This window comes from Heterodontus francisci, chromosome 23, assembly GCF_036365525.1.
Source record: "Heterodontus francisci isolate sHetFra1 chromosome 23, sHetFra1.hap1, whole genome shotgun sequence".
In the NCBI taxonomy this organism is placed as follows: domain Eukaryota; kingdom Metazoa; phylum Chordata; class Chondrichthyes; order Heterodontiformes; family Heterodontidae; genus Heterodontus; species Heterodontus francisci.
This window is the reverse complement of record NC_090393.1, coordinates 28,718,665-28,744,232: the sequence shown is the minus strand read 5'-3', so window position 1 is coordinate 28,744,232 and position 25,568 is coordinate 28,718,665. Positions and strand designations below refer to the sequence as shown.

At 45.4% G+C, this 25,568-nt stretch overlaps 1 protein-coding gene across 8 annotated transcripts in view; it reads left to right on the top strand.

Annotated features, from left to right (window-relative positions):
• The window catches only part of LOC137382667 (rasGAP-activating-like protein 1), a 385,434-nt gene that overhangs the window by 348,750 nt on the left and 11,116 nt on the right, over positions 1–25,568 (top strand). For all 8 annotated transcript variants that reach the window (XM_068054911.1, XM_068054910.1, XM_068054915.1 and 5 more), the window contains 3 exons: positions 744–881; positions 12,735–12,870; positions 24,284–24,404. In XM_068054911.1, the coding sequence (XP_067911012.1) occupies positions 744–881; positions 12,735–12,870; positions 24,284–24,404 (395 nt within the window). The remainder of the gene's footprint in view (positions 1–743; positions 882–12,734; positions 12,871–24,283; positions 24,405–25,568) is intronic.

Sequence of the window (25,568 nt, the reverse complement as noted above, 5' to 3'; positions counted from 1 at the left end):
CAGCCCCGAGTCTCTTTCCTGAAGATGATTCACAAGTAGATCCAGCTGGAAACAAGCTGGTCTAACTTAAATAAGAGGACAGGGCCACTACGATAGAACCAGCCACCAGATTTCCTACTACTCCAGCCTCCTTTACCCTGAGATATCTGGATGCTAGCAAAACACTGGTGGGATAAGTAGACCCCAAGGGTTGTTCCAGGCCTTGGTCTGGCACATGCCAAAATTATAGTTTGCTTCAATAAAATCAGTCCTTTTCCATTAATTCACTAATGCCTACTGCTCCATTCATTTATTAATTTGCTGGTGAATAGAGTTGCTTAATTTATTAATTCACTATCTGCCTTGTTAATCAGTAATCTATTATTGTGAGTGATTATACATGTGTTGGTTTCTGTGGATTCAGTGTTTGAATAGTGGTGATAAAAAACAAGGACACATTATAATTTAAAATCTCCTGTTTATTCCATTTATTTTTAATCTCAGTTATTATAGTATATGGAGTGATTTTTTTCCAATCCAGGTTTTTCAAATTTAGGTAAAAAAAAATGTTCTGTTTTTCTCTTTACCTTTAGCAGTTTTTTGCTGGATTCAATTTTTTTTTACCATTTCCTAGCTGAAATTTGAAACTATTCTTAGAATATGTCAGTCTCCAACCTGAAGTAGGAGCTGCGAGCTGATGAATCAGAATCTTTGAATTCACTCAAGCATCCACTTATATTTTTGTACTGTGTAACATGTGTCAGGTACGGTCATCTATTCCAGTCCAGCGTATACGTGCAGTTGAGCGAGTGGATGAAAATGCCTTCCAGCAGCTCCATATGATGCAAATCATCACACATGACAACGAGGCTCAGCTGCACATTATGTACATCCAGTGTAAGGTAAAATATAAGTAGTGCTTATTTTATAATTCCTTGCATTTGCTAAAGAAATTCACAATTTTCAATAAAAGCAAAATACTGCAGATGCTGGAAATCTGAAATACAATTTTCACAATTTTCAATGTTGTCTTTAGTTTACATTCAATACAGTGCTAATAATTGTATATGTTGTTAACCTGTCCTAAATAGAAGAGAATTATGAACCCACTTTCTCTATCTTTTATTGAGTTTGTGTTCCTTTTGCTGAATCAGTTTCTAGGATGATGCAGTTCCACTTTTCTGGCTAATATCTGTTGTCATATGATATATGAATACTCCCCAGATTACTCACCCATAACAACATTTTGCATTTACACTGTGCTCTTCACATAAAAGAAAGTCATGGGGCTTCCAAATCCAAAGATTTGCATACCGAGCAGAAGAAGAAAGAATTAGAGGATAGATAAATGGAAGGCTTGAAGGTGTGGGTGTTGAGTCTTAGAGAAAGAAAGAGAGAAGTAGCTAGGCGGAGAGATTTTGGGAGACAATCCCAGAAAGCAATCACAGCAACTGAATGCCTACCAAGGCCTAGTGTTAGAATGTTCAGCCTCCAAGTGTTGAACAGTAGGAGAGAGGAACAAGCAGTAACCTGGAGCTCAGAGTAGTGGTGGGTATGGTTATGGTTGCATGGCTAGAGAAGGGTGCAGCAATGCTGTGGAGGAATGTGAAGTCGATGCGCTGGGTCAGAGAGAGCCAGTGGAGCCTGTTGAATTTAGTGCCAATCAGGCACTTTACTGGACAATGGTGGGCCTTCCATAGGATTTAGGACCCAGTTGCCGGGAGATTTGGAGTTATTCAACATTTTGGGCTGAAATTTATGCTCCCGCCACCCAACGGATGTAAACAATGGCAGCCCGCCCGTGTGGGCCACAAGTCACAAAGCCACTGCGATATTATGCGTGGCGGTTCATTTAAATAGCCAGGGCGTAGATCCCCCCTTTCCCCCCCCCCCCCCCCCACCATCATGTGGAGGAGGTGGGCTTTCCTCTCCTGGCACAGGCACTGACGCCATTTTTAAAGGGCTTTGAGCCCTACCAAACAATTTCAATATTTAAAGGAACAGGTAATAAAAAAATTTAATCCATTTAAATTGCCCCTCTCCCACTCCCCCTCAACAACCATAAAATTAATTACTTGCCCTCTCCCTCCCCAAAACACTTCCCTTGCCCACCTGGCCTTCTTCGCCCCCAAAGTACATAAACTTTAAACTATAACCCTTCCCACCATCCCCATACCAATGGTATTACTTTGACCCCGCTCACCCCCCACCCCGCACTGAGAAACTTACCTGCTCCCCCCTCCCCACCAGTGTTCCGCCTCGGCTCCCCGGACGGGGATCCGAAGGCGCGGGAGTGCCGGCCAGCGGCAGGAAAATCGCACCAGGACGATGAAGGGAGCGTAAATGTAATTAATTCAGTGATTTAAATTTATTTACATATGTTAATGGTGGTCCCGTCACTGAGCGGCGTGGGGGCCACCACGAGGCCTCGCCGCCGGCAATATCGGGCCGGGTCCTCACACGTCAGGGTGCGTGGCAGCACTCTCCTGGAGGCATTTTCCATCACCTCCCCCTCCCCACCCAGCCACAACCTCCAGCATTGGGGAGGGTCTGTAAAATTATGTCAGACAGAAATTCATAGAGTACAGCAGCAGCCTTGGAATCAGTTGGGCAGACAGAGAGGTACGTGCGGATGTTGACCTCAAGCTTGAGAATGAGAAGAATATGGAGGGATGGTGATCAATGGCCACAGTCACACAGGATGCAATTTGAATATTGACTAGGGCACAAAAGACATCATTTCACCCATTGACGCTAAACCTGATGCATGTGTTTTCAATGCATGTCTGGCTGATTTTTTTTCCTGTCTCTATTTCCATTAATGATTATGTGAAGTCATTGTTATTTGGGGGGGAGGGGGTGGTTGTGGGGGGGAGAGTAATGGGTATCTTCAAGGTTTTTCCTCCCTTATTTCTCCCACAGCCTCTGATTTGCTTCCAAATTCCTGGCTGTGAACAGCAGTCCAGTGCTGAGCAGCTGCCTCCAGCTGTCATAGACTGACAGCTTGTAAAAGTGACTGAAGCCTACCGGGAATGGCTCTGTGGGAAACAGTCAAGTTTGGCATTGTTCTTACTTGTAGATTTGGCCATCGGGAACCATGAGTGAGTGATCTGACAAACTGATACCAGCCAAGTAATTCTGATCCACCCTGCTGTGGACTGGAATGTTTACAGGCAGCTTATCATCTGACTGGCTTATGGAGCAATGTAAAATCTGTTCTACGTTTAAAGAATGCAGCAGACGTAGAGTTTTCTTCCCATCGGCTGTAATTCCAACCGTAAACTGCCTGGTTTATTGTATTCTGATCATAACAGAGACTCCATTTTTCATGGGTGTTACAAGTTACTGCCAGCTTCACTGGCTTTGCTTATGCTCAGTATCTGATTGAGAATGCCAAGTGACAATGTAAATGGAAGAGACTGGCATTAAGAGTCTGTTGTGGTAGAGTATGGCATGATGCTGCTTTTTGAAACTAATGATGTGATGTAAAAATGCATTAACTAGAACAGATGCAGGCCCCAGTACAATTTAGAGACCTTTGTAGCTAAGCGGTTAAGAAGTTGGGTTCATTTTACTGAAAGTACACTATCTAGTCCCGGTAGGAGCTGGCAATGTGGCAGTCCGGTCCACTGAGTTTCAACAACAACTTGTATTTATATAATACTCATAACATAGAAAAATGTCCCAGGGTGCCTCACAGAAGTGTGAGGGAAACAAACATTGCAACAAAGAAGGAGACATCAAGTGAAAGCTTGACCAAAAAAGTGGGTTTTGAGGAGGACCTTGAAGTGAAGAGTTGGAGAGGTTTAGGGAGGGAATTCCAGAGAGTAGCAACTAGTTTGTTGAAGGTTGTCAATGGTGAAATGAAGGGGAAACGGATGCACAAGAGGAATCAGTACTTGGCTACAGAACTGAGTGGCCTTGAAGAACCTCCATTTCATTGATCTTCCCATCCAAGAATTGAGATTTAAAAATGTTGTTCGGTGAATTAGCTGAGTAAGCTTCTAGCACCTTGCTGTTCCCTACATTTTTTTTCCTCGCGAAGGCTAACTCACACATGCATGTAGTGAGTGTCACACACTACTTGAAGGTTTGAGAAGAATGACCACCCAAGCCTGATCTTGTCCTCAGTCATGCTCTCAATATGCACCCTTTTCAGTGGTGGGATTTGGGTTATTATCAGGCTTGGGAAATATGGCTAATTTTCTTTCCCCCCTATCGTGGCCCAGGGATATTGAAGCCAATGGTAGCTCTCCCATTGCTGCCCCAGCTTCAGCCAGTTACTCAGTACAACAGGGGATTCAAACTAATCCATATAGCCAAATACCACATCACACAGTATGCTTATCCACAGAACCATAGGGGGGATGGTGGGGGAAGGGGGTAGGGGTGGGGTAAGGGGGTGCGGTAAGCGACCTGGGTAAGCTCCTGATGGCTAATTAGCAGTAATCAACAGAGCTATAAAAAACCGGTCAACATTAAGCAGTGAAGGTTTATTCATCTTGCAATTAATTGCATAACCCCTGTTAAATGCTCAGAATTCATGATCCGTAAGTGGTCAGTTAGAGAAAGCATGGGGAAATATTATTTTGAATTGCAAGGCAGCTTTTGAAAAATAATAGTTCTATGTATTTTACTTATAATATTGTGCTCTATAATCGCACAATTGGAAATGACAGAAAAGCTCTGGGCAGGGTCTTTAAAAGTAAGTTTTTAAAAAGTTAATTGACAACAGTGTGTCAAGGCTGATTAATCAAAAAGTATTATAGATACTTGATCCTTAATTTCAAATGCTTTGTGTTCTGATTCAAAGTTAATATTCCTAATCTCTCTCTTTATCAAAGTAATAGGAAGTACCTGCATTGTACTATAACTAAGCCCATGGTGCAGTTTTAACAATTTTGGGCAATTATAAGGATTTAGTTCTGTTGATATTTATTCTAAGATATTCACAGGTCTATATTCAGGTTGACAAGGTTGAGTTTTGTCTTGAGTAGATTAAATGTACTAAGTACAATTATCAGCAAAGACGACTTCCACTAGAGTAGAGGGAGCTGAAGGGAGATTTATTAAATTATGAAGGGCTTTAATAGGGTGAATAGGGAAAAGCTGGGGAGTCAGTCACAAGGGGGCTATCGATTTAAAATTGTTGGGAAGAGAATGAGGGGAGATGTCCGATGGAATGACCAAATGTAGAGAATCGTTGAAGATTGGCAGTCATTGCCACAGGGAGTAGTTGAGGCATTTGAAGTAGAAGAAGATACAGGTCCATGGGGAGAGTGCAAACAGTGGCATTAGTTTTGGAGTGCTGTACCCCAGAGCTGGCCCAAACACAATGGGCCAAATGGCCTCCTTCTGTGTTGTTAGCTTCTGTGATGGCAGGTTCTTTTTCTTCTGAAGACTCTGGAAATAAATGTGTGTTTCATTAGAAATTTAATAATCAACTTTTGTCAATGTGTGGGTGGGCTAGTAAAATAATTGTCTTGACGGAGGAATGTTGGGTATTTATTCAGCAGTTTATTTTTAAAGACATAATTAAAACAGCCTGGCCTACCTATTTTGGGGGATGGGGAAGTTGCTTCATCTATCACTCCTCAGGGGAATGTCATTTCTTCCAATCTGTAATCCTAATCGATTACATTTGTTCATCTTTTTTTAACCTGTGTTTCCTAGTTTTTCATTCGCAATCCAAGAACCTGCTCACGTCCTCTTATTCCACTCCTTACAGTATTTTAAAGACCCAAACCACAACCTCTTTCTCCTTCCTAGTGACGGAAATTTCTGTCTTCGCTAATGTTAGGGAAGCAGTGACCTTTCATAGAGCTGGCGTGGGAACGACGAGCCAATTGGTTTCCTTCTGTGCTGTATGATTGTATGATTCTAAGTAAAGAGTGCTGAAGTACTGCTTATTCGGTAAAATGAATGACCAGATTCAGGCTCCGAGCTCTTTGTGTAGGTGATTCAAGTCCACTGACAACACTTAGGAGTAAAATTCAACTTTGGTAGGGAATTGGAAATCTGGGGCAGGACTTTTAGTCCCCGATGGGGGTGAATGTGGAGGTGGGCGGGCATGAAAACGAATGCCACTGGATGGCGTGCCAGTTTGACATCGCCGTTCTAGCCGCCGGTGATTTTGCTCAGGAGAGGGGAAGGTGGGACCTGGCAACCCACCTGATTCGGATAAGTGGCCAATTGATCTTGTTAACAAGCTTGTTGTCATCTGGTCAAAGGCCAGTTTGGAATTTTGGTTGGGGAGCATGGGTCACACGAAGAATCAAGGATAGTCCAGGTGCAGGGAGGCGGCAACACAACAGAACAGTCATGGCTGTGCCATTCAATTAGCCCGTTAAAGGCAGCACACTGAGACGGGCACTCAGCCATTGGCTCACAGGTGCTATCAGGTGAGCAGAGTCAGCAGAGCGAGTGGTCTGTGCGCGCTCGGGCAATGGAGGGGGTCATGACCCTCCAGGGATCATGTGGCCATAAGTATTGGGGGGGGTGAGGAGGGGGGCATCCAGTAATGATTGTGAGTGAAGCTGATTGCAAGTAAGGCAAAAGCTGGACATGGGATTATGGTTCTCAGATATTGGATCCAGTGACCATGAGAAGCAACATCCTCAGCAGCAGATGCAGAGCCCTGGGCATAAAGAGAGCAGAAGACGGGAATGAGAGGCAGGTAGGCAACGGAGGCCATATCCTCAACATCGAGTATACTGCTGAAGAAGAAGCTACCTGGACTTGTCAGAGTACCTTTGCTGCAGGATACTGCACCTATCTAAGCAGATGATCACTGAGATTTGTGCCCTCATTGTGGAAGACCTCACAGCTTGCAGTGCTGCTCGCCATCTCCTGCCAGTAGCCATCAGAGTCACAGTGGCCTTGAACCTTGGTAGTGTCACTCAAGCAGCAGCACACCATTGCATCTCGCAGGTCACTGATGCCCTATTTTCAAGAGCTGGGCACAAGGGGCATCCTGCAGGTGCAGGGTATCATCGACTGCACCCATGTGGCCATCAAGGCATTGCGTGAGCAGCCAGTGAGATTCATCAACAGGAAGGGCTTCTACTCCCCCAATGTTCAGCTGATCTGCCACCACAACGAGAGATTCCTGCATGTGTGCACTTGCTACCCTGGCAGCTGCCATGCTGCCATCATTCTCTGACAGTCCAGGGTACTGCAGCTCTACCTTTCACCCCCCAAACCTCTTGGATGGATTCCAGGGGACAAGGGATATCCCTTGAATGGCTGCTCACCCCTTTACGTGGCCCCGAGACAGAGCCACAGAGGTGCTACAGCCAAAAATCTGCTCACAAGGCCCACCATCGAGCAGGCCATCGGTCTTCTGAAGATCTGGTTCCTGAACTGATTGGGTCCATAGAACCATAGAAAAATTATGGCACAGAAGGAGGCCATTCAGCCCATCGTGTCCATGCCAGCCGACAAAACTGGATGCCCAATCTAATCCCACCTTCCAGAACCTGGTCCATAGCCTTGCCGGTTACAGCACTTCAGGTGCAGGTCCAGGTACCTTTTAAAAGAATTGAGGGTTTCTGTCTCCACCACCATTCCTGGCAGTGAATTTCAAACACTCAGCACCCTCTGGGTGAAAAAGTTTTTCCTCATGCCCCCTCTAATCCTTCTACCAATCACCTTAAATCTGTGCCCCCTGGTAATTGACCTCTCCGCTAGGGGAAACAGGTCCTTCCTGTCTACTCTATCTAGACCCCTCATAATTTTGTACACCTCAATTAAGTCACCCCTCAGCCTCCTCTGTTCTTAGGAAAACAACCCTAGCCTATCCAATTTTTCATCATAGCTGCAACTTTTGAGCCCTGGCAACATTCTTGTAAATCTCCTCTGTACTCTCTCCAGAGCAATTATGTCCTTCCTGTAATGGGACGACCAGAACTGTATGCAACACTCCAACTGTGGCCTTACCAACGTTTTATACAGTTCCAGCATTACATCCCTGCTTTTGTATTCTATACCTCGGTCAATAAAGAAAAGCATTCCATATGCCTTCTTCACCACTCTATCTACCTGTCCTGCCACCTTCAGGAATCTGTGGACATGCACTCCAAGGTCTTTCACTTCCTTTACCCCTCTCAATATCCTCCTGTTTATTGTGTATTCCCTCACTTTATTTGCCCTCCCCAAATGCATTACCTCACACTTCTCAGGATTGAATTCCATTTGCCACTTTTTCACCCACTCAACCAAACCATTGCTATCATTCTGGAGTCTACGGCTATCCTCTTCACTAACAACTACACAGCCAATTTTTGTGTCATCAGCAAATTTCCCAATCATGCCTCCCACATTTAAGTCCAAATCATTAATGTACACCACAAACAGCAAGGGACCCAACCCTGTGGAACGCCACTGGAAACAGCTTTCCATTCACAAAAACATCCGTCGACTACTACTCTTTCTTTCCTGTCCCTGAGGCAATTCTTGATCCAACCTGCCACATTCCACTTTATCCCAGGGCTTTCATTTTACTGACCAGTCTGCCATGTGGGACCTTGTCAAATGTCTTACTAAAATCCATGTAGACCACATCCACTGCACTACCCTCATCAATTCTTCGTGTTACTTCCTCAAAAAACTCAATTAAGCTAGTAAGACATGACCTTCCCTTAACAAATCCATGCTGACTATCCCTGATTAATCTGTGCCTTTCTAAAGTGGCAGTTTATCCTGTCCCTCAGAATAGATTCTAACAATTTACCCACCACTGAGGTCAGACTGACTGGTCTATAATTATTTAGCCTATTCCTCGCACCATTTTTAAACAATGGTACAACGTTCGCCGACCTCCAATTGTCTGGTACCTCTCCTGTCTCTAGTGAGGATTTGAAGATGATCCTCAGCACTTCTGCTATTTCCTCCCTGGCTTCCTTTAACAACCTGGGATGCAATCCATCTGGTCCTAGTGGTTTATCCACTTTCAAGGATGTCAGACCCTCTAGTACTTCCTCTCTCATTATGCTTATCATATCTAATATTTCACACTCCTCCTCCTTAACTACAATGTCTACATCAACCCTCTCCTTTGTGAAGAAACAGACAAAAAAACTCATTAAGAACCCTGCCCACATCTTCTGCATCCATGCATAAGTTCCCTTGCAGATCTCTGATAGGCCCTACCCTTTCCTTAGTTATCCTCTTGCTCTTAATGTACTGATCAAACATCTTCGGGTTTTCCTTGATTTTACCTGCCAATAATTTTTCATGTCCTCTCTTTGCTTTTCTAATTTCCTTTTTTACTTCACCCCTGCAGTTTCTATATTCCTCTAGGTTTTCTAAAGTATTAAGATTTTTGTGATCGGCATAGCTTTCTTTTTCTGCTTTAACTTACCCTGTAAGCTTCTAGATAATCGGGGGCTCTAGATTTGGCAGGACCACCCTTTATCTTTGTGGGGACATGTCTACACTGTGCCTGTACTATCTCGCTTTTGAATGCCTCCCATTGATTTGCCACTGATTTTCCTTCAAGTAGCTGTATCCAGTCCACTTTTGTCAGGTCACCTCTCAGTTTCTTAAAATTTGCCTTCCCCCCATTTAGAACTTTTACTCCTGTTTTAGCTTTGTACTTTTACTTCCTCCACTTGCCCAGCTTCATTACCGAAGACTAAAATCTAGAATTTAGATTAGATTAGAGATACAGCACTGAAACAGGCCCTTCGAGTCTGTGCCGAACATCAACCACCCATTTATACTAATCCTACACTAATCCCATATTCCTACCAAACATCCCCACCTGTCCCTATATTTCCCTACCACCTACCTATACTAGTGACAATTTATAATGGCCAATTTACCTATCAACCTGCAAGTCTTTTGGCTTGTGGGAGGAAACCGGAGCACCCGGAGAAAACCCACGCAGACACAGGGAGAACTTGCAAACTCCACACAGGCAGTACCCGGAATCGAACCCAGGTCCCTGGGAGCTGTGAGGCTGCGGTGCTAACCACTGCACCACTGTGCCGCCCTCTCATTGGGCTTGTTATGTGCTGGCTGAAAAAGTTCTCTTGAACACAGTTTGTATGCCAGTTGATATTAGGGTAGTTGAAATCCCCAACTATTATTGCCCGATAGTTTTTGCACTCAGAAATTTTCCTACATATTTGTTCTTCTACCTCCCTCTCACTATTTGGGGGTCTATAGTACACTCCTAGTAGTGTGGCTGCCCCTTTTTTATTTCTGAGCTCCACCCATATGGCCTCATTTGATGATTCATTTAGCATAACATCCCTCCTCAAAGCTGTTATTGATTCCTTAACTAATAATGCTACACTCCTCCTTTTTCATCTCCCTCTCTATCCCACCTCAAAACTTTATATCCAGTGATGTTGAGCTGCCATACTTGCCCCTCTTTAAGCCAAGTTTTTGTTACAGCAATGAAATCATGCTGCCATGTGTCTATCTGTGCCCTCAGCTCATCGGCTTTATTTACTATACTCCTTGCATTTAAATAAATACCCTTTAACACTGCCAAATTCCTGTGCTGCACACTTTTTAACCTTTGCTTTTTCTGTCTTTCAGAGTCGCTCACTAATTTTCTGCCTCCTGTTCCCTGCCCTGAATTTGTCCTATCTGAAACTGTGCTCAGGTTCCCATAACCCTGCCAAACTAGTTTAAACTATCCCCAACAGCAAGGATATTTGTCCCTGTCCTGTTCAGGTGCAGACCATCCGGCTTGTACCGGTCCCACCTTTCCCAGAACCAGTCCCAATGCCCCAGAAATCTGAAGCCCTCCCTCCTGCACCATCTCTCCAGCCACGCAGTCATCTGGTGTATTTTCCTATTTCTATACTCACTAGCACGGGTCATGTCCTGCAGTACACTCCTGCAAGGGTCTCGCGCACTGTGGTGGTCTGCTGAGCTCTCCATAACATGGCCCCCCAGAGAGGCATGGACCTTGAAGAGGGTGAGGCCACCTCTAGTCAGGCCTGCTTTGTCTGGTTGGGTGACCTTCTGCCGCCCTCTGAAACCAGATCCTCCCTCCTCTCTCCAACAGCCTCCAGCAGTACTTTAAGGGCTGCATCTGTGAAGCACAGAGCAGCCCTGCCCCAGGTGCCAGGCCTCTACCTCTCCTCCCGGTGCACTGGAGCTTGCATAGTTTGCAGTAATGGCTGCCATCATGCTTTTAAATCAGGCGTGCGCTTTAAAAGTTGGCCTGCATCCCGCACCCACTACTGCTAATTGGCTGCCAAAACTGCTCTCCAGCCAATTAGCAGCAGAAATTGAGCAAAATGATGGGCTGTGACCACTTCGCACCCCCGTAGCGGGATTGGGACCAGGAAATGGTTCCAACGTCGGGTTCCCAACCCCAGAGGCAAAATCCCACCCCTAGTCCCGATAATTGGATATTAAATACCTTTGTTTGGTTTCATATTATATTGAATTGGAAAGTACACAGCTATAATGTTGGCATCTGTACTCTCATATTATAATGCAATCCTTTAATGGCATTCGACACAGTGGCAGAAAACACACTGATCTATTCTCCCAGTGGGAAGCTGTACTCAAATGGACTGAGGATCAGAGCTAAGGCTACAACACTGTGATGCAAGATGATGATCCCTTTGAGTGAGGCTCCTTTCTGGTGAGCTTATACTAGATGTCAGCTGTGGCTCAGTTGATAGTGCACTCACTTCTGAGGTAGAAGGTTATGGGTTCAAGCCCCACACCAGGGACCTGAGTGTAAAATCTAGACTGGTGCTCCAGTGGTGATCCACTTTTGGATAAGAAATTAAACCAAAGGCCTTGTCTGTCTTCTCTGATGGATGTAAAAACTTCCGTGGCACTGTTTCAAAGAGGAAGGGAGTTTTCTCTGGTGACCTGCCCAAGACATATCCTTCAGCCTACACCGAAAGACAGTTTATCTGGTCACTATCTCATTGCTGTTTGTGGGGCCTTGCTTTGTACAAACTTAGCTGCCACGATTCCTACATTATGATAGTGACTATACTTCAAAAGTACTTCATAGGCTGGAAAATATATTTTGAGATGTCACGAAAGGCACTTCATAAATGTAAGTCTTTCTTTAACTGTGCTCCTCATGATTCGGGAAAAAATTTAAAATATGATGAAGTAAAAATCCCAAGGCTTGGAACATTTTTTATTCTTTCATTGGCTGTGGGTGTCACTGGCATCCATCCCTAATGTCGCCCATCCCTAATTGCCCTTGACAAATGAGTGGCTTGCTAGGCTATTTCAGAGGGCAGTTAAGAGTCAACCACATTGCTGTGGGTCTGGAGTTGCACGTAGGCCAGACCAGGTGAGGACAGCAGATTTCCTTCCCTAAAGGACATTAGTGAACCAGGTGCATTTTGTTTTTAATGACAATCAATGGTAGTTTCGTGGCACCATTACTGAGACTAACTTTCAACTCCATATTTGTGCTAATTAATTGAATTAATTAATTAATTGAATTTAAATTCCACCAGCTGCGGTGATGGGATTTGAACCTGTGTCCCCAGGGCATTAGCCTGGGCCTTTGGATTACTGGACCAGCGACTGCTGTGCATTCTGTGAAAAGCTACACAATTCTGCCAAGCCCATAAAATTTAGTAAATTATGCTTTATCACAAATGTGAAAGTTTTTAAAAAGTCCCATTAAAATCAGACTTGGTATTTAGCAACTATATCTCCATTGCTTTCATATTGATCTGTCACACATAAAATGGCAACCTGGTGATTGAAGGGTTTTAACAATCAATGCTGACGCACAGTTTTATCTCTTTTAGAATGTGAATGAACTGAATCAGTGGCTGTCGGCTATCAGGAAAGCCAGTATCTACAACGAACGCATGCTTCCTTCCTTTCATCCAGGATCTTACAGGAGCAACCGCTGGACCTGTTGCCTGCATACTGATAGAACTGGTACGTCTCCAAAAATCTCCCCATTAATACCGAACTTCGACATTAAAAGCCAATTTCAGTCAAGAGAGATAACATTTACAGCTGAAAAGTTTTTTTTTTTGTTCACATCATTACCTGAGTGAAACTGTGATGCACGCTTGAGAAAATTCGAATGAAATCAATTCTTTCTTTTAAATGTTTTTTTCAAAATTGAATGACTTTGTGACGAGAATGTTCATGGATATTGAATTCTCCCAGTCAGAACAGTCAAGCAGAAAGCATACTGCTATTCATTTCCCCTATATTTTTCTCATCACAAAGCTAGCTCAGTAAAAAAAAAAAATTCTAGATAACTTGCAAAACTGTGATCAGATTAAAATAGCTGGTGTTCAAATACATATTGTATGCATATAATGTTCCCCTTCTTTGCCACTGGATTAAAGTTAAAAATCGACCTTAAACTGAAGTCCCATTAACTGTGCTACGTGTACTCATTTCGTAGTAATCATAAATAGCAATTGAGCACATGATGTTTTAACATCTGACACCAGGGTTTGAATCTAGCATAAGGTTATTGGTTGACATCACCTTTCTTTTCTGGCTTTTGATAAATGAAAAAAGCTTGGGTCATTCCCAACCCAGTTACTGGCCAGAATAAAAATTGCCCCAAATTGGATGTAAAATTATCAGGAAGACTGGTGTGCTAAATGGAAAATTTCACACTGCTGCAGGAACTGGAATTGAACCCCTTTTTATTCTACCGGACCTGGGAATGCTGGATACTGACAAAGGATGCAAAATGTGTAGGAAGAAGTTCCATTTATCAACACTTTCATCTTTTGCCTTGATGGACCTAAAATATAACTTCAGCAGGCAAAAATCATCCTCTCCATTCTAAAGGTCATTTTAAGTCACTATTGGCTAATGCACTTCAATTTTATTACATAGTAGGCTGGACTTTACGGCAATGGCGTGGGTCACAGCGGCAGCACCTACTGAGGGTGCTGTTTCCATTATCCTGTTAGGTGACCAGCCAGTTAAGGAGCGTGCACCTAAAGGGGCAGTCCATTAATGAGCGCAAGGTGCAGGGGGCCGTCCAATCCAGGGCCTGAGGCGGCAACAGAGGTGGGGAGGTCGGTGTCAGCTGATGCCACAGGAGGTGCTGGTGCTATATTTAAAGAGTAGCCAACTCTGCATTCATCCCTGCATGAATAAAGCAGTCCTTCCTGTTCCTGTTTCCATGGTTTGAACTGCCATTGCTGCCTGGAGACGCTGCTGCGGTTGTCTTGGTGTAACCTGCCACAGCTGCCTGGAGACAATCTATTGCTGTTGCCTTCAACCATCCTGCTGCTACTGCTATTGCTGCTGTTGCTGCTTCCCTCATTCAAGAGTCAAAGGTACAAAGGAGCTCCCACGGAGGCAACGTACACAATGGCAGAAGGAAGACCATGGGTGACCCCACGGTTCAGTGATGCCTCCCTGCAGGTTCTCCTCCAGGCTGCAAGGGCAAGACGGGAGGTCCTCTTCCCAAGGGATGGGAGGAGCAGACCTGCCCACCTGACCAAGCAAGCCTGGACAGAGATTGCAGAAGAGGTCAGCAGCCATCGGGTCACTCCTAGAACCTGGATCCAGTGTTGGAAACTGGTCAATAACCTAATTCGGTCTGTCATGGTGAGTACTCCATACTTCATTTTCCTTTGACACTTGCATGTGGTATTGCGAGAGGGTTGGCTTGGTGCCGAGGGAGTGACCACCCAGTTGGTGGCAAGGTGGTCAGGCAGCAGCATATCCTGTCTGAGGTGTGGCTGCCTTTCAGTGAGATGCGCCTTCCTGTGTTCCGTGACATCCACAAGGTCCCTGGAGAGTGACTGTATGCAGGTGGAATCTGTGTGGCTCCATCATGAGCCATTGGGCCACCACCAGAATAGGCATTGTGCTTGTCTCCATGGGGAGATTAACAGTATTCCTTTTTTGCCTCTAGGAAAAGCGGGCACATAACATCAAAGACCAGTGGAGGGGCGCCATACCTCCACCCCCTCACCCCCATGGAGGAGGAAGCCTTGGAGTTGGCAAGTAAACAGAGTGGCCATGCTATTGCTGATGGCGAGACAGGAGTGCCAACCCAAGAGAGTGAGTCAATGAGTGCAGCTACACAAGGATGCATCTGGCACTCAGGAGGCATAGTCCCCAAGTGACCAACGCTGGACACATGGAGCTCCACAGCAAGCATGGCTGGGATGAGGAAATGGGAAGGCCTTAACCCTTGCATGTTTATGTTCTCTCATGGAGGTTAGGGAGAAGGGAAGGCCAGAAGATGCGAGAGACTGGTAGGCAAGCCAGCCACCTCTGAGGAGGAGCAGGGGTCCTGCGAGGGTGCAGCATCACGTCATTCCCCCGCAGCCTCAAAATGAGGTGTCAACCTGGTGAAGCTACAACACAGGACTATCTGCATGCCAAACTGCGTAAGTAGCATGCGATAGAGCTAAGCGATCCCATAACCAACAGATCAGATCTAAGCTCTGCAGTCCTGCCACATCCAGTCGTGAATGGTGGTGGACAATTAAACAACTAACTGGAGGAGGTGGCTCCACAAATATCCCCATCCTAAATGATGGGGGAGCCCAGCACATCAGTGCGAAAGATAAGGCTGAAGCATTTGCAACAATCTTCAGCCAGAAGTGCCGAGTTGATGATCCATCTCGGCCTCCTCCTGAAGTCCCCAGCATCACAGATGCCAGACTTCAGCCAATTCGATTCACTCCGCGTGATATCCAGAAACGACTGAAGGCACTGGATACTGCAAAGGCTATGGGCCCTGACAATATTCCGGCAATAGTACTGAAGATCTGTGCTCCAGAACTGTCCCCCTAGCTAAGCTGTTCCAGTACAGCTACAACACTGGCATCTACCCCGCAATGTGGAAAATTGCCCAGGTATGTCCTGTACACAAAAAGCAGGACAAGTCCAACCCGGCCAATTACCGCCCCATCAGCCTGCTCTCAATCATCAGTAAAGTGATGGAAGGTGTCATCAACAGTGCCATCAAGCAGCACTTGCTTAGCAATAACCTGCTCAGTGACGCTCAGTTTGGGTTCCGCCAGGGCCTCTCAGCTCCTGACCTCATTACAGCCTTGGTTCAAACATGGACAAAAGAGCTGAACTCAAGAGGTGAGGTGAGAGTGACTACCCTTGACATCAAGGCAGCATTTGAACGAGTATGGCATCAAGGAGCCCAAGCAAAACTGAGGTCAATGGGAATCAGAGGGAAAACCCTCCGCTGGCTGGAGTCATACCTAGCGCAAAGAAAGATGGTTGTGGTTGTTGGAGGTCAATCATCTGAGCTCCAGGACATCACTGCAGGAGTTCCTCAGGGTAGTGTCCTAGGCCCAACCATCTTCAGCTGCTTCATCAATGACCTTCCTTCAATCATAAAGTGGGGATGTTCGCTGATGATTGCACAATGTTCAGCACCATTCGTGACTCCTCAGATACTGAAGCAGTCTGTGGAGAAATGCAACAAGACTTGGACAATATCCAGGCTTGGGCTGATAAGTGGCAAGTAACATTCGCACCACACAAATGCCAGGCAATGACCATCTCCAACAAGAGAGAATCTAACCATCTTTCCTTGACATTCAATGGCATTACCATCGTTGAATCCCCCACTATCAACATTCTAGGGGCTACCATTCACCAGAAACTGAACTGGAGTAGCCATATAAATACCGTGGCTACAAGAGCAGGTCAGAGACTGGGATTCCTGTGGCGAGTAACTCACCTCCTGACTCCCCAAAGCCTGTCCACCATCTACAAGGCACAAGTCAGGTGTGTGATTGAATACTCTCCACTTGCCTGGATGGGTGCAGCTCCAACAACACTCAATAAGCTCGACACCATCCAGGACAAAGCAGCCCGCTTGATTGGCACCCCATCTACAAACATTCACTCCCTCCACCACCGACACACAGTGGCAGCAGTGTGTACCATCTACAAGATGCACTGCAGCAATGCACCAAGGCTCCTTAGACAGCACCTTCCAAACCCACGACCTCTACCAACTAGAAGGACAAGGGCAGCAAATGCATGGGAACACCACCAACTGCGTTCCCCTCCAAGTCACACACCATCCTGACTTGGAACTATATCGCCGTTCCTTCACTGTTGCTGGGTCAAAATCCTGGAACTCCCTTCCTAACAGCACTGTGGCTGTACCAACCCCACATGGACTGCAGCGGTTCAAGAAGGCAGCTCACCACCACCTTCTCAAGGGCAATTAGGGATGGGCAATAAATGCTGGCCTGGCCAGCAACACCCACATATCATGAATGAATAAAAAAAAAAGCCCCCACCGGTGCAGATATCCTCATGTTGGTGGGTATGCTTTCATGATTAGATACACGGTCACAAGCTGGTGAGCATATCACAGAAGTACCAGAGCAGCTGACAGGGGCTATGATATCCGAGGCCCCTGACAGTTGGAGGACTGGGGGAGGCCAGGCCCATGCTGAGCCTCAGGCTAATGGCATGCCTTTGGAGTTGGCCACAACATGGCAACTGCTGCAACTGCAGCAAGAGGTGATGGAACATCTGGTGGAGCTTCCAGAGGCTCAGCACACCCATGCGTGGATGATGAACAAGTCCATTCAGGCCATGACTGCTGCCCTATCTCAATGGGTGCACATTTGACTTCCTCCTTTGAGAGATTGGCGACCATTATGGAGAGCCAGATCCAGCCGACCAGTCCGTGGATGCCAGACATGTGCGCAGATCTGCCTGCCATTGCCTTGGCCATGAGCTCCGTGCAGCACTGGCAAGGTGAGAGGGGGTCGAGGCACCTGAATTCTTCACCAGGGCCTCAGTGGTGGACTAAGCTGCTCAGCCTTGCAACTATGTGATGTGCACCTGGGCGATGGACAGCCAAATGAGGGAGGCAACAGTGGGGCTGATTCAAGATCAGGCTTTATTTGAATCTTTCTGAAAGGAGACACGGGTCACAGGAAACGCTATGAGGCCATCCTGAGCCTCCCTTGTGCGCATCTCATTTCCCCTTGCCTGTGGTCCAAGGGATTCTTCATCTTGCATCGCCTGGTCAGCTGACTCCTCCATATCCTCATTGTCAAAGGAGGCATCATGACCATCGATGTCCTCAATGCCCTTCCCTCTGCAGTGCCAAGTTGTGCAATACACAGTAGACCACCATGATACATGAGACCCTCATTAGGGCATACTGAAACACTCCATCGGATCAATCAAGGCACCTGAATCGCATCTTCAGAAGTCCAGTGGCCTGCTCAATGGTCACTCGGGTTGATCCTTGGCAGGTGTTGTACCTCTCCTCTGCATCCATGTGTGGGTTCCTCATAGGTGTCGGTAGCCATATCCGTAGTGAGTAGCCCTTGCTTCCCACAATCCACCCTTGAAGATGCACGGGGGTCTGGAAAATCTGTGGCATCTGGGACTGGTGAAGTATGTAAGTGTCGTGGCTGCTTCCCAGGAACCTTGCACACATCTGTAGGATCCTCTTTCGGCAGTCACAGAGTAGTTGAACATTGAACGAGTCGATATTCGCTCTGTTGATGAAGGATGCTGACTGGTCTGGAGGAGCCTTGATGGCCACCTGCATGCAGTCGATGACACCTTGCACCTGGAGGAATCCAGCTATGGACCCGAACCCTATGGTTCTCTCTGCCTGACTCTCCAGATCGGTGCGGTATTGTACACAGTCGCCAGCCCTCCTGGATGCACTGATGGGCTGCAGACTGGGAGATCCCACACATGTCCCCATTGGATCCCTGGAGGTAGCTGGAGGCATAGAAATTGAAAGCCACAGTGATTGTCAGCGCCACTGGCAATAGGTGTCCATCAATCCCCATAGGTCTTAGCGCATCCTGCAGCATTGTGCAAAAATCATTGACAGCCTTCCTGGAGAGCCGCAGTCTTTGGAAACACTACCGCTCAGACATCTGAGTGCAGGTAGCTGCTGGCATGTCCCTTCTGTGCTGTGCCCACCCTGAGGCTGGCCCTCTTGATGGTTGTGAGGTTGGTTATGTGCCCCCACCGGAGCCTGCACCTGCCTCCCCATAAGCTGCCCATCATGTTCAGCAGGGGCCCTGAGGCCTAGCTGAATGAGGCCCAGGTCAGATGGCATCCCTTTCAATCCTAGGCCTGCCAACAAGCTGACCCCGTCACCCACCCCAAATATTCCCCTGAATCCTCTCTTCGGGGCAAGTGGTACTGCCCCTATTTGACCCTGGCCACGTGCACCCCGCTCCTGGCACCTTCGCCCCTCCCCCCACATCTGCCAACGCCTGCACTGCCCTTTGTGCATCTGCCACTGCACGCTGGCTCCTCTGATGGCATTGCTGGAGAGCAAGCACTTATCCCCCACTACCTCACCATTCCCTGCCTCACTACTGACTTGTTTCACCAGGCGGGACTCTGAAGCCCCGTGGTTCCCTTGCGCTGCTGATAAAATTGAAATCGTCCTGTAAAATTGCAGTTAATTGGCCATTTAAATACCTCAATGGGTGGCTGCTGCCTCATTGTCAGAAGTCCACCGTCCATGGTTCCCGCCACTGGTAAAATCTAGAAGCGACATCATGACATCGGACATCTGGCCAAACAGGGTCCTCTGCGATTTTAGGCCCTCAACCCACCCACCCCAAAACACGCACTTGGTGGGCAGGTAAATTCTGGCTGGTCTCTCTACTGAACCCTAGTGACAGGTCTGCTACTCCTAATGTTTTATAGAGCATTGCAAAGTAGTAAGATGAAGATGCATTACCGCTTCAAGTACCTAAAAAAGGCTGCCATTCAGAAAATCGAGTTCACTTATTCCATGGGTAATTGTGTTTCTTTTTTCCTGGCTAAGATTGAGCATATTGAAGTTTTAAAGACAAGATTTATTGGAGGAAAAATCTACTTTTAAAGTGATTTAGTCAGTAATAGAGTCATAGAGTCATAGAGAGATACAGCACTGAAACAGGCCCTTCGGCCCACCGAGTCTGTGCCGACCAACAACCACCCATTTATACTAATCCTACATTAATCCCATATTCCCTACCACATCCCCACCATTCTCCTACCACCTACCTACCTATACTAGGGGCAATTTACAATGGCCAATTTACCTATTAACCTGCAATTCTTTGGCTGTGGGAGGAAAATGAAGAGTAATTACATTTTGTGGTATTTTCTCATCTTCCTAGCCTAGATTATTTTTGGTTCTCACTTCTTAGATCACTCTCATTGATGAATCTCAACTCTCCATACTTTTGAAAGTGTCTATTCTTTCCTTGAGATCTAAATATGATTTTAGTCATGCCCCTGGGAAATGAATAGCAATTCCTTTCTGGTAAAACTCCTTCTAGTTATTGGACTTACCCTATGTCTCTACAAGATCATACTTCAGTCTTCACATTGCCACGACTGAGGCAAGAGGAGATCACTGTTTATTCTAGTTCCACTTCTCCACAGGTCACAACGTATATTTAAATGTTTTAAACGGTTACCGATTCGGCCAATTATATACTTTATCTATTTTAGTTTCAGAATAAAACCCACCAATCAGTTTTCTTTAATAAACAGCAGTTATTAATTTATTACAAAACAAGACTTATTCAATAAAGATGCAATGCTTTAAATATGTAAGTTTGAAATATGAAAGTATAAATAAAAATAACCCCTTCTAAAATAACCCCAACACAAACACACCGATTAAGGAAGAAATAAAGAGGTTTTCTCTGCAGAGATAAGCTTCACAAAAAAAAACAACTTTGGCCAAATACTTGTTAATTCTTGAAGGAAAAAGATAAGATGTGGATTGTTCCCAGCTCGTCCTTTGGTCTGGCGTCCAGATACACATAGACAGCTGTCACTGGGATCTTTTTGGAGCAGTTCTCCTCGGGCAACGTCGAGGATTAGTCGGGCAGGCTTTTCAGGAGAAATGCGGCATCGGTTTATTTCTTTATTTCGAGATACAGCACTGAAACAGGCCCTTCAGCCCACCGAGTCTGTGCTGACCAAGAACCACCCATTTATACTAACCCTACAGTAATCCCATATTCCCTACCACCTACCTACACTAGGGGCAATTTACAATGGCCAATTTACTTATCACCTGCAAGTCTTTGGCAGTGGGAGGAAACCGGAGCACCCGGCGAAAACCCACGCGGTCACAGGGAGAACTTGCAAACTCCACACAAGCAGTATCCAGAATCAAACCAGGGTCCCTGGAGTTGTGAGGCTGCAGTGCTAACCACTGCACCACTGTGCCGCCCAGTGTTCACACTGGATTCTCAGGGTTTCTCAAAGAGGCAGAAAAGGATGAACTGGTGGCTTCTCTCTCGTAGCAGGCGTATACCCCAACTGAACCAAAGCAATATCCAAAAATGAAACCATCCCTTGACCACCATAAATCTTGACATGTCACTTCTCTGTAAACAACTCCCATAGTCAGTGAGGCTCCTGCTGTTTACTTAGCTTACGACATATGACTTCCAGTAAATATTTTTAAACAAATTCCCAAGTCCTTCCAGTGATTTTGTTTCTTTTAAAGTCCAGCGTCTATAGAATCTCTTCAGTCTTTCAAATGAATCAATTTCCACCATTTTTTAAACACAGGTCCTCAAAAAGCAGACTAGTCATGGAAGCACCTTCATAATAACATGCATGGCCTAGAAATCCATTGGCAAAATGCTCATTTTGCAAGTGCAAATTGGGTGGCTAAGCACCTAATAAAGTGACCAGTGTAAGTTCAAATTATTAAAAGTAATTTTATTTTAGAAATGATGAACAACCATATACGGAACAGTCATATAATATAGTGACATTCTTCCACCTAACTCCTTGGGTGAACAAAAGTAATAAGATCGCAGCTTTAAGAAATAAGTTAACTCCTTGCAAATAATGTTTAAATAATACACAAATAGTTCACTGTCACCGTTTGATAACCTGGCAGAGTGATCACCTGCCCATTATAAAACCTGTGTCAGTTTTGTTTTGTTGATTGCAATTGCCTTCCAGTGTTTCTTTCACTGTAATTTGTTGCCGCTGTGGGAGCCTAATTAATCTAGACTATTTCTTGGTAATTCAAAAATGTTTTCTCCTTCAGTAGTTTCAAATTGATTGGTTCCTTCTCTGAGATTTTCAAACAGGCTGTTTAGTTTGAACAAAAAGGCTCTCTTTATATGAAAACAATGCTGCAAATCTGAAATATAACCAGATTATGCTGGGAATACTCAGCAGGTCAGAACAAAAGGTCATCGACCTGAAACGTTAACTCCACAAATGCTGCCGGACTTGCTGAGTATTTCTAGCATTTTCTGTTTATAACTCTTTTTCTGACCTAGTAAACAGTTCCCAGAATTTAGTGGATTTTGGATGTCTGACCACTCAGACTTAAAAATAGACAGGCATAAAAGAATGGAAAAGGCTGGAATTTCCCCCCCCCCCCCCCCCCCTTCTCCCCACACAAACGAGCTGGATAGTGGCAGGGGGGGGCACGTAAAATGGTGTGGCTTGGGGGCCCTTCCCGACCCGCTCCCGCCTCCGCTGCCATTTTATGTGGGGTGGTGACAGTTAATGGCCACTTAAGGGCCTCTGCCCTCTGCCATGGGGATTTTACCGTTGGCAAGCGGGTGGCCCAGGCCCAAAAATAGCCGCCTGTTAAACGTAGGCGACTTTCCGTCAGCCTTGGGGAGGGCCCTCATGTTCAGACACCCTGTGCCCAACGGAGGGCCAACCCCGATGCCCCAATCACTCTTAGCACCCAACATGCCCTCCGTCCCCCCAGTTGACCACCCTTGCCTCGCCAGTGCTCAACCAACCAACTCCGGCAAGGCCCCAAAAACTTACCTTTTCCTGGGGCCGTCCTTCCTCTTCAGTCTTCAGCTGGGTTGCAGTCTCAGCAGTGGCCACCGCTCCTGGTGGTGCTGCTGGGACTAAGAGCTACTGGCCTGCTGATTGGCCAGCAGCTCTATTAGGCAGGACTTCCTGCCTCAATGAGGTGGAAGTCCCACCTCAGACCAATTAAGGGCCTGGGAACCGTAAAATCCAGACTGGATCCCCAGGCCAGGCGGAGGCGGGATCACCACCGACTTTTCGGTTGGTGGACGACTCCCATCCGACTAGGGTGTAATTGCGGCCTGCATGTGTAACACTTTTGTTCCTGAGTTTCCTTGATCTTTTACACTGGATATTTGCTTTATGCCCCAATTAAACATCTCTCTGAATACGAACAACAAGTTCCATTCCTTAACTTTGCTCCAATAAGCTACAGTGGGTGTTTGATTTAAAGCAACTGTGGACTAAATTGATCATCCAAAATACTTTGATGTGGAAGATTTTGTAGAATTGATTTCAGCCATAATATTTAACATTGTTATTAATGGAAATAGCTTTGCAATTTAAATGTGTTCAAATAATTTCATTTTTTTGAGTAAATTTTAATTAGTTTATTGTAGCAACTCTCATGTTACCATTGCCACCTCAGTGGCGAGCTGATTATATTTTAATCAGTAGAACTATAAACATGTACCAAATTCAACTCAATTATATCATGGTTTAGTTGAGAAGGACTACTCACAACAATGATCAACTTTTGTGTCTGAGCAGCGCTTCTTGTGTCAAGATTGCTTGACAACACCTTTTTGAATGTGGCAGTATGGTTAATTAGAAACATACAAGTGATCAACTGAAAGTCCTTAAGTTAAAGTATAATTGAGCTTATTAACAGAAAATGCTCAGCAGGTCAGGCAGCATCTGAGTTAATATATCAGGTTGAAGACCTGTCATCAGAACTTAGCTTATATTATAATTTAGCTCTTGAACGTTGCTAATGTGACATTATTCAATATATCCTCCAATCAGTTGACTTTAAGAACAGAGTGACTTTATAATTGAATAGCTGTTTGAAAGGGATAAGAGCTGCACCTCAAGCTTCTAGTAACACACACTCTCTCTCTCTCTCTCACTTCACTAGGCTCAACACACTAGGCTTATTTACTCAATTACATGAATTTTCTGCTATTTAGTCACATGTCCAACCTGTGCTACTTGATTGATGACATGGGACAATAACACTGCTCAAGTTTTTTTTTTATTCATTCATGGGATGTGGGTGTCGCTGGCCAGGCCAGCATTTTGTGCCCATCCCTAATTGCCCTTGAGAAGGTGGGGGTGAGCTGTTTGAAGCTGCAATGAGACAGGATTTTCCTAATTTCATCTAAAACATCTATGACATTCTCCAAATTCTACCATAGCCTTTGATGACTTTCTAATACATTTTGTATCTGAATTAAACATCTAAACAGCTTTTAACACGAAACAGCTGTTCCTATTTCCCACCACAGCAATAAACACATCATAGCATAAACACAGAGGCTACAATATTTGATAATCATTCTGTATTGCTTATTTTCCATTTGTTTAACAGTTCGGGGTTGCAGCCGCACGCATTCTGCGGTAACTCTTGGTGACTGGAGTGACCCCCTTGACCCTGATGTTGAGACACAGACTGTTTACAAGCAGCTGCTACAAGGCAGAGAAAAGCTGAAGTAAGTAATGCAAAATGTTTGCCATTGCCCCAATCCATTGCAATGTCACATACTAATGGCATCCTAATGCTCCAAAGTGGTAAGTGGAGAATCGCCATACTTTCTATTTTAATTGCAGTAGCAGAATGGTACAGGTCCTTGTGTTTAAATGCATACTGATTTTTCATGATGTATTTTCCCATTGCAAGAATGAACATGCAACATAGATCAGTACAAAAACTACCTAAAGTTTTACTTTACAGTGGTAGGTCTGCTTTTAGATGACAAAGGGAATGGCCACTAGATGGCCACAGAAAGCAGGTGGATCAGACACATGCAACGCTAAAAACATTTGTTTTCTTCTCCCTTTCAATATGTAATTTTTTGTTCACCTTTTTGGATCATCCAGCCAGCAAATCCCATTCTTTGAGTGGCTAGGTGGCGTCAATGCCCTCTTGGAGCTGAGAGACCATTCCGTTGTTTGTTATTTTTGAATTATTCTCAGGATGTGGCTAATACTGACAAGGCCCATTAGTTACCCTGACACGATGGTGGATCAGCGTTTTTGTTCTTACAACTGAGCGTCTTACAAGAACGTAGTCGGAGACTGTGGTCTTGCATAGGTCAGAGCAGAGAGATGGGTGGCAAGTTCCCTTCCCTGACAGACATTAATTAAACAGTTGGATTTTTACAGGAAGCACCTCTCACCCAGCCCCCGGATCTCTGCAGACATCTAAAGCGCTGCTTAATGATGATCTTAGTGGCTGCATGGGCCTTGTTGTATCTGCACTCCAATACTGTTCACAGCAGTCTCAGAGATGTTCAGAATGGTAGTCTACAGAAAACAATCATTTCTTTATAGCTTGAGTAATCTTGTGGAGAGCCAGCATGGACTCATAGAGTCATACAGGACAGAAACAGGCCCTTCGGCCCATCGTGTCTGTGCCGGCCATCAAGCACCTACCTATTCTAATCCCATTTTCCAGCATTTGGCCCGTAGCCTTGTATGCTATGGCATTTCAAGTGCTCATCTAAATACTTCTTAAATGTTGTGATGAGTCGATGGGCCGAATTGCCTCCTGCGCTGTAAATGACTTAAAATAACCGCTGCCCGGGGATTGAGCTTCTACTTGCATAGTCTGTTTTAATGGTCACGGATGACCTGTACTTTTATGGACTGTAGTT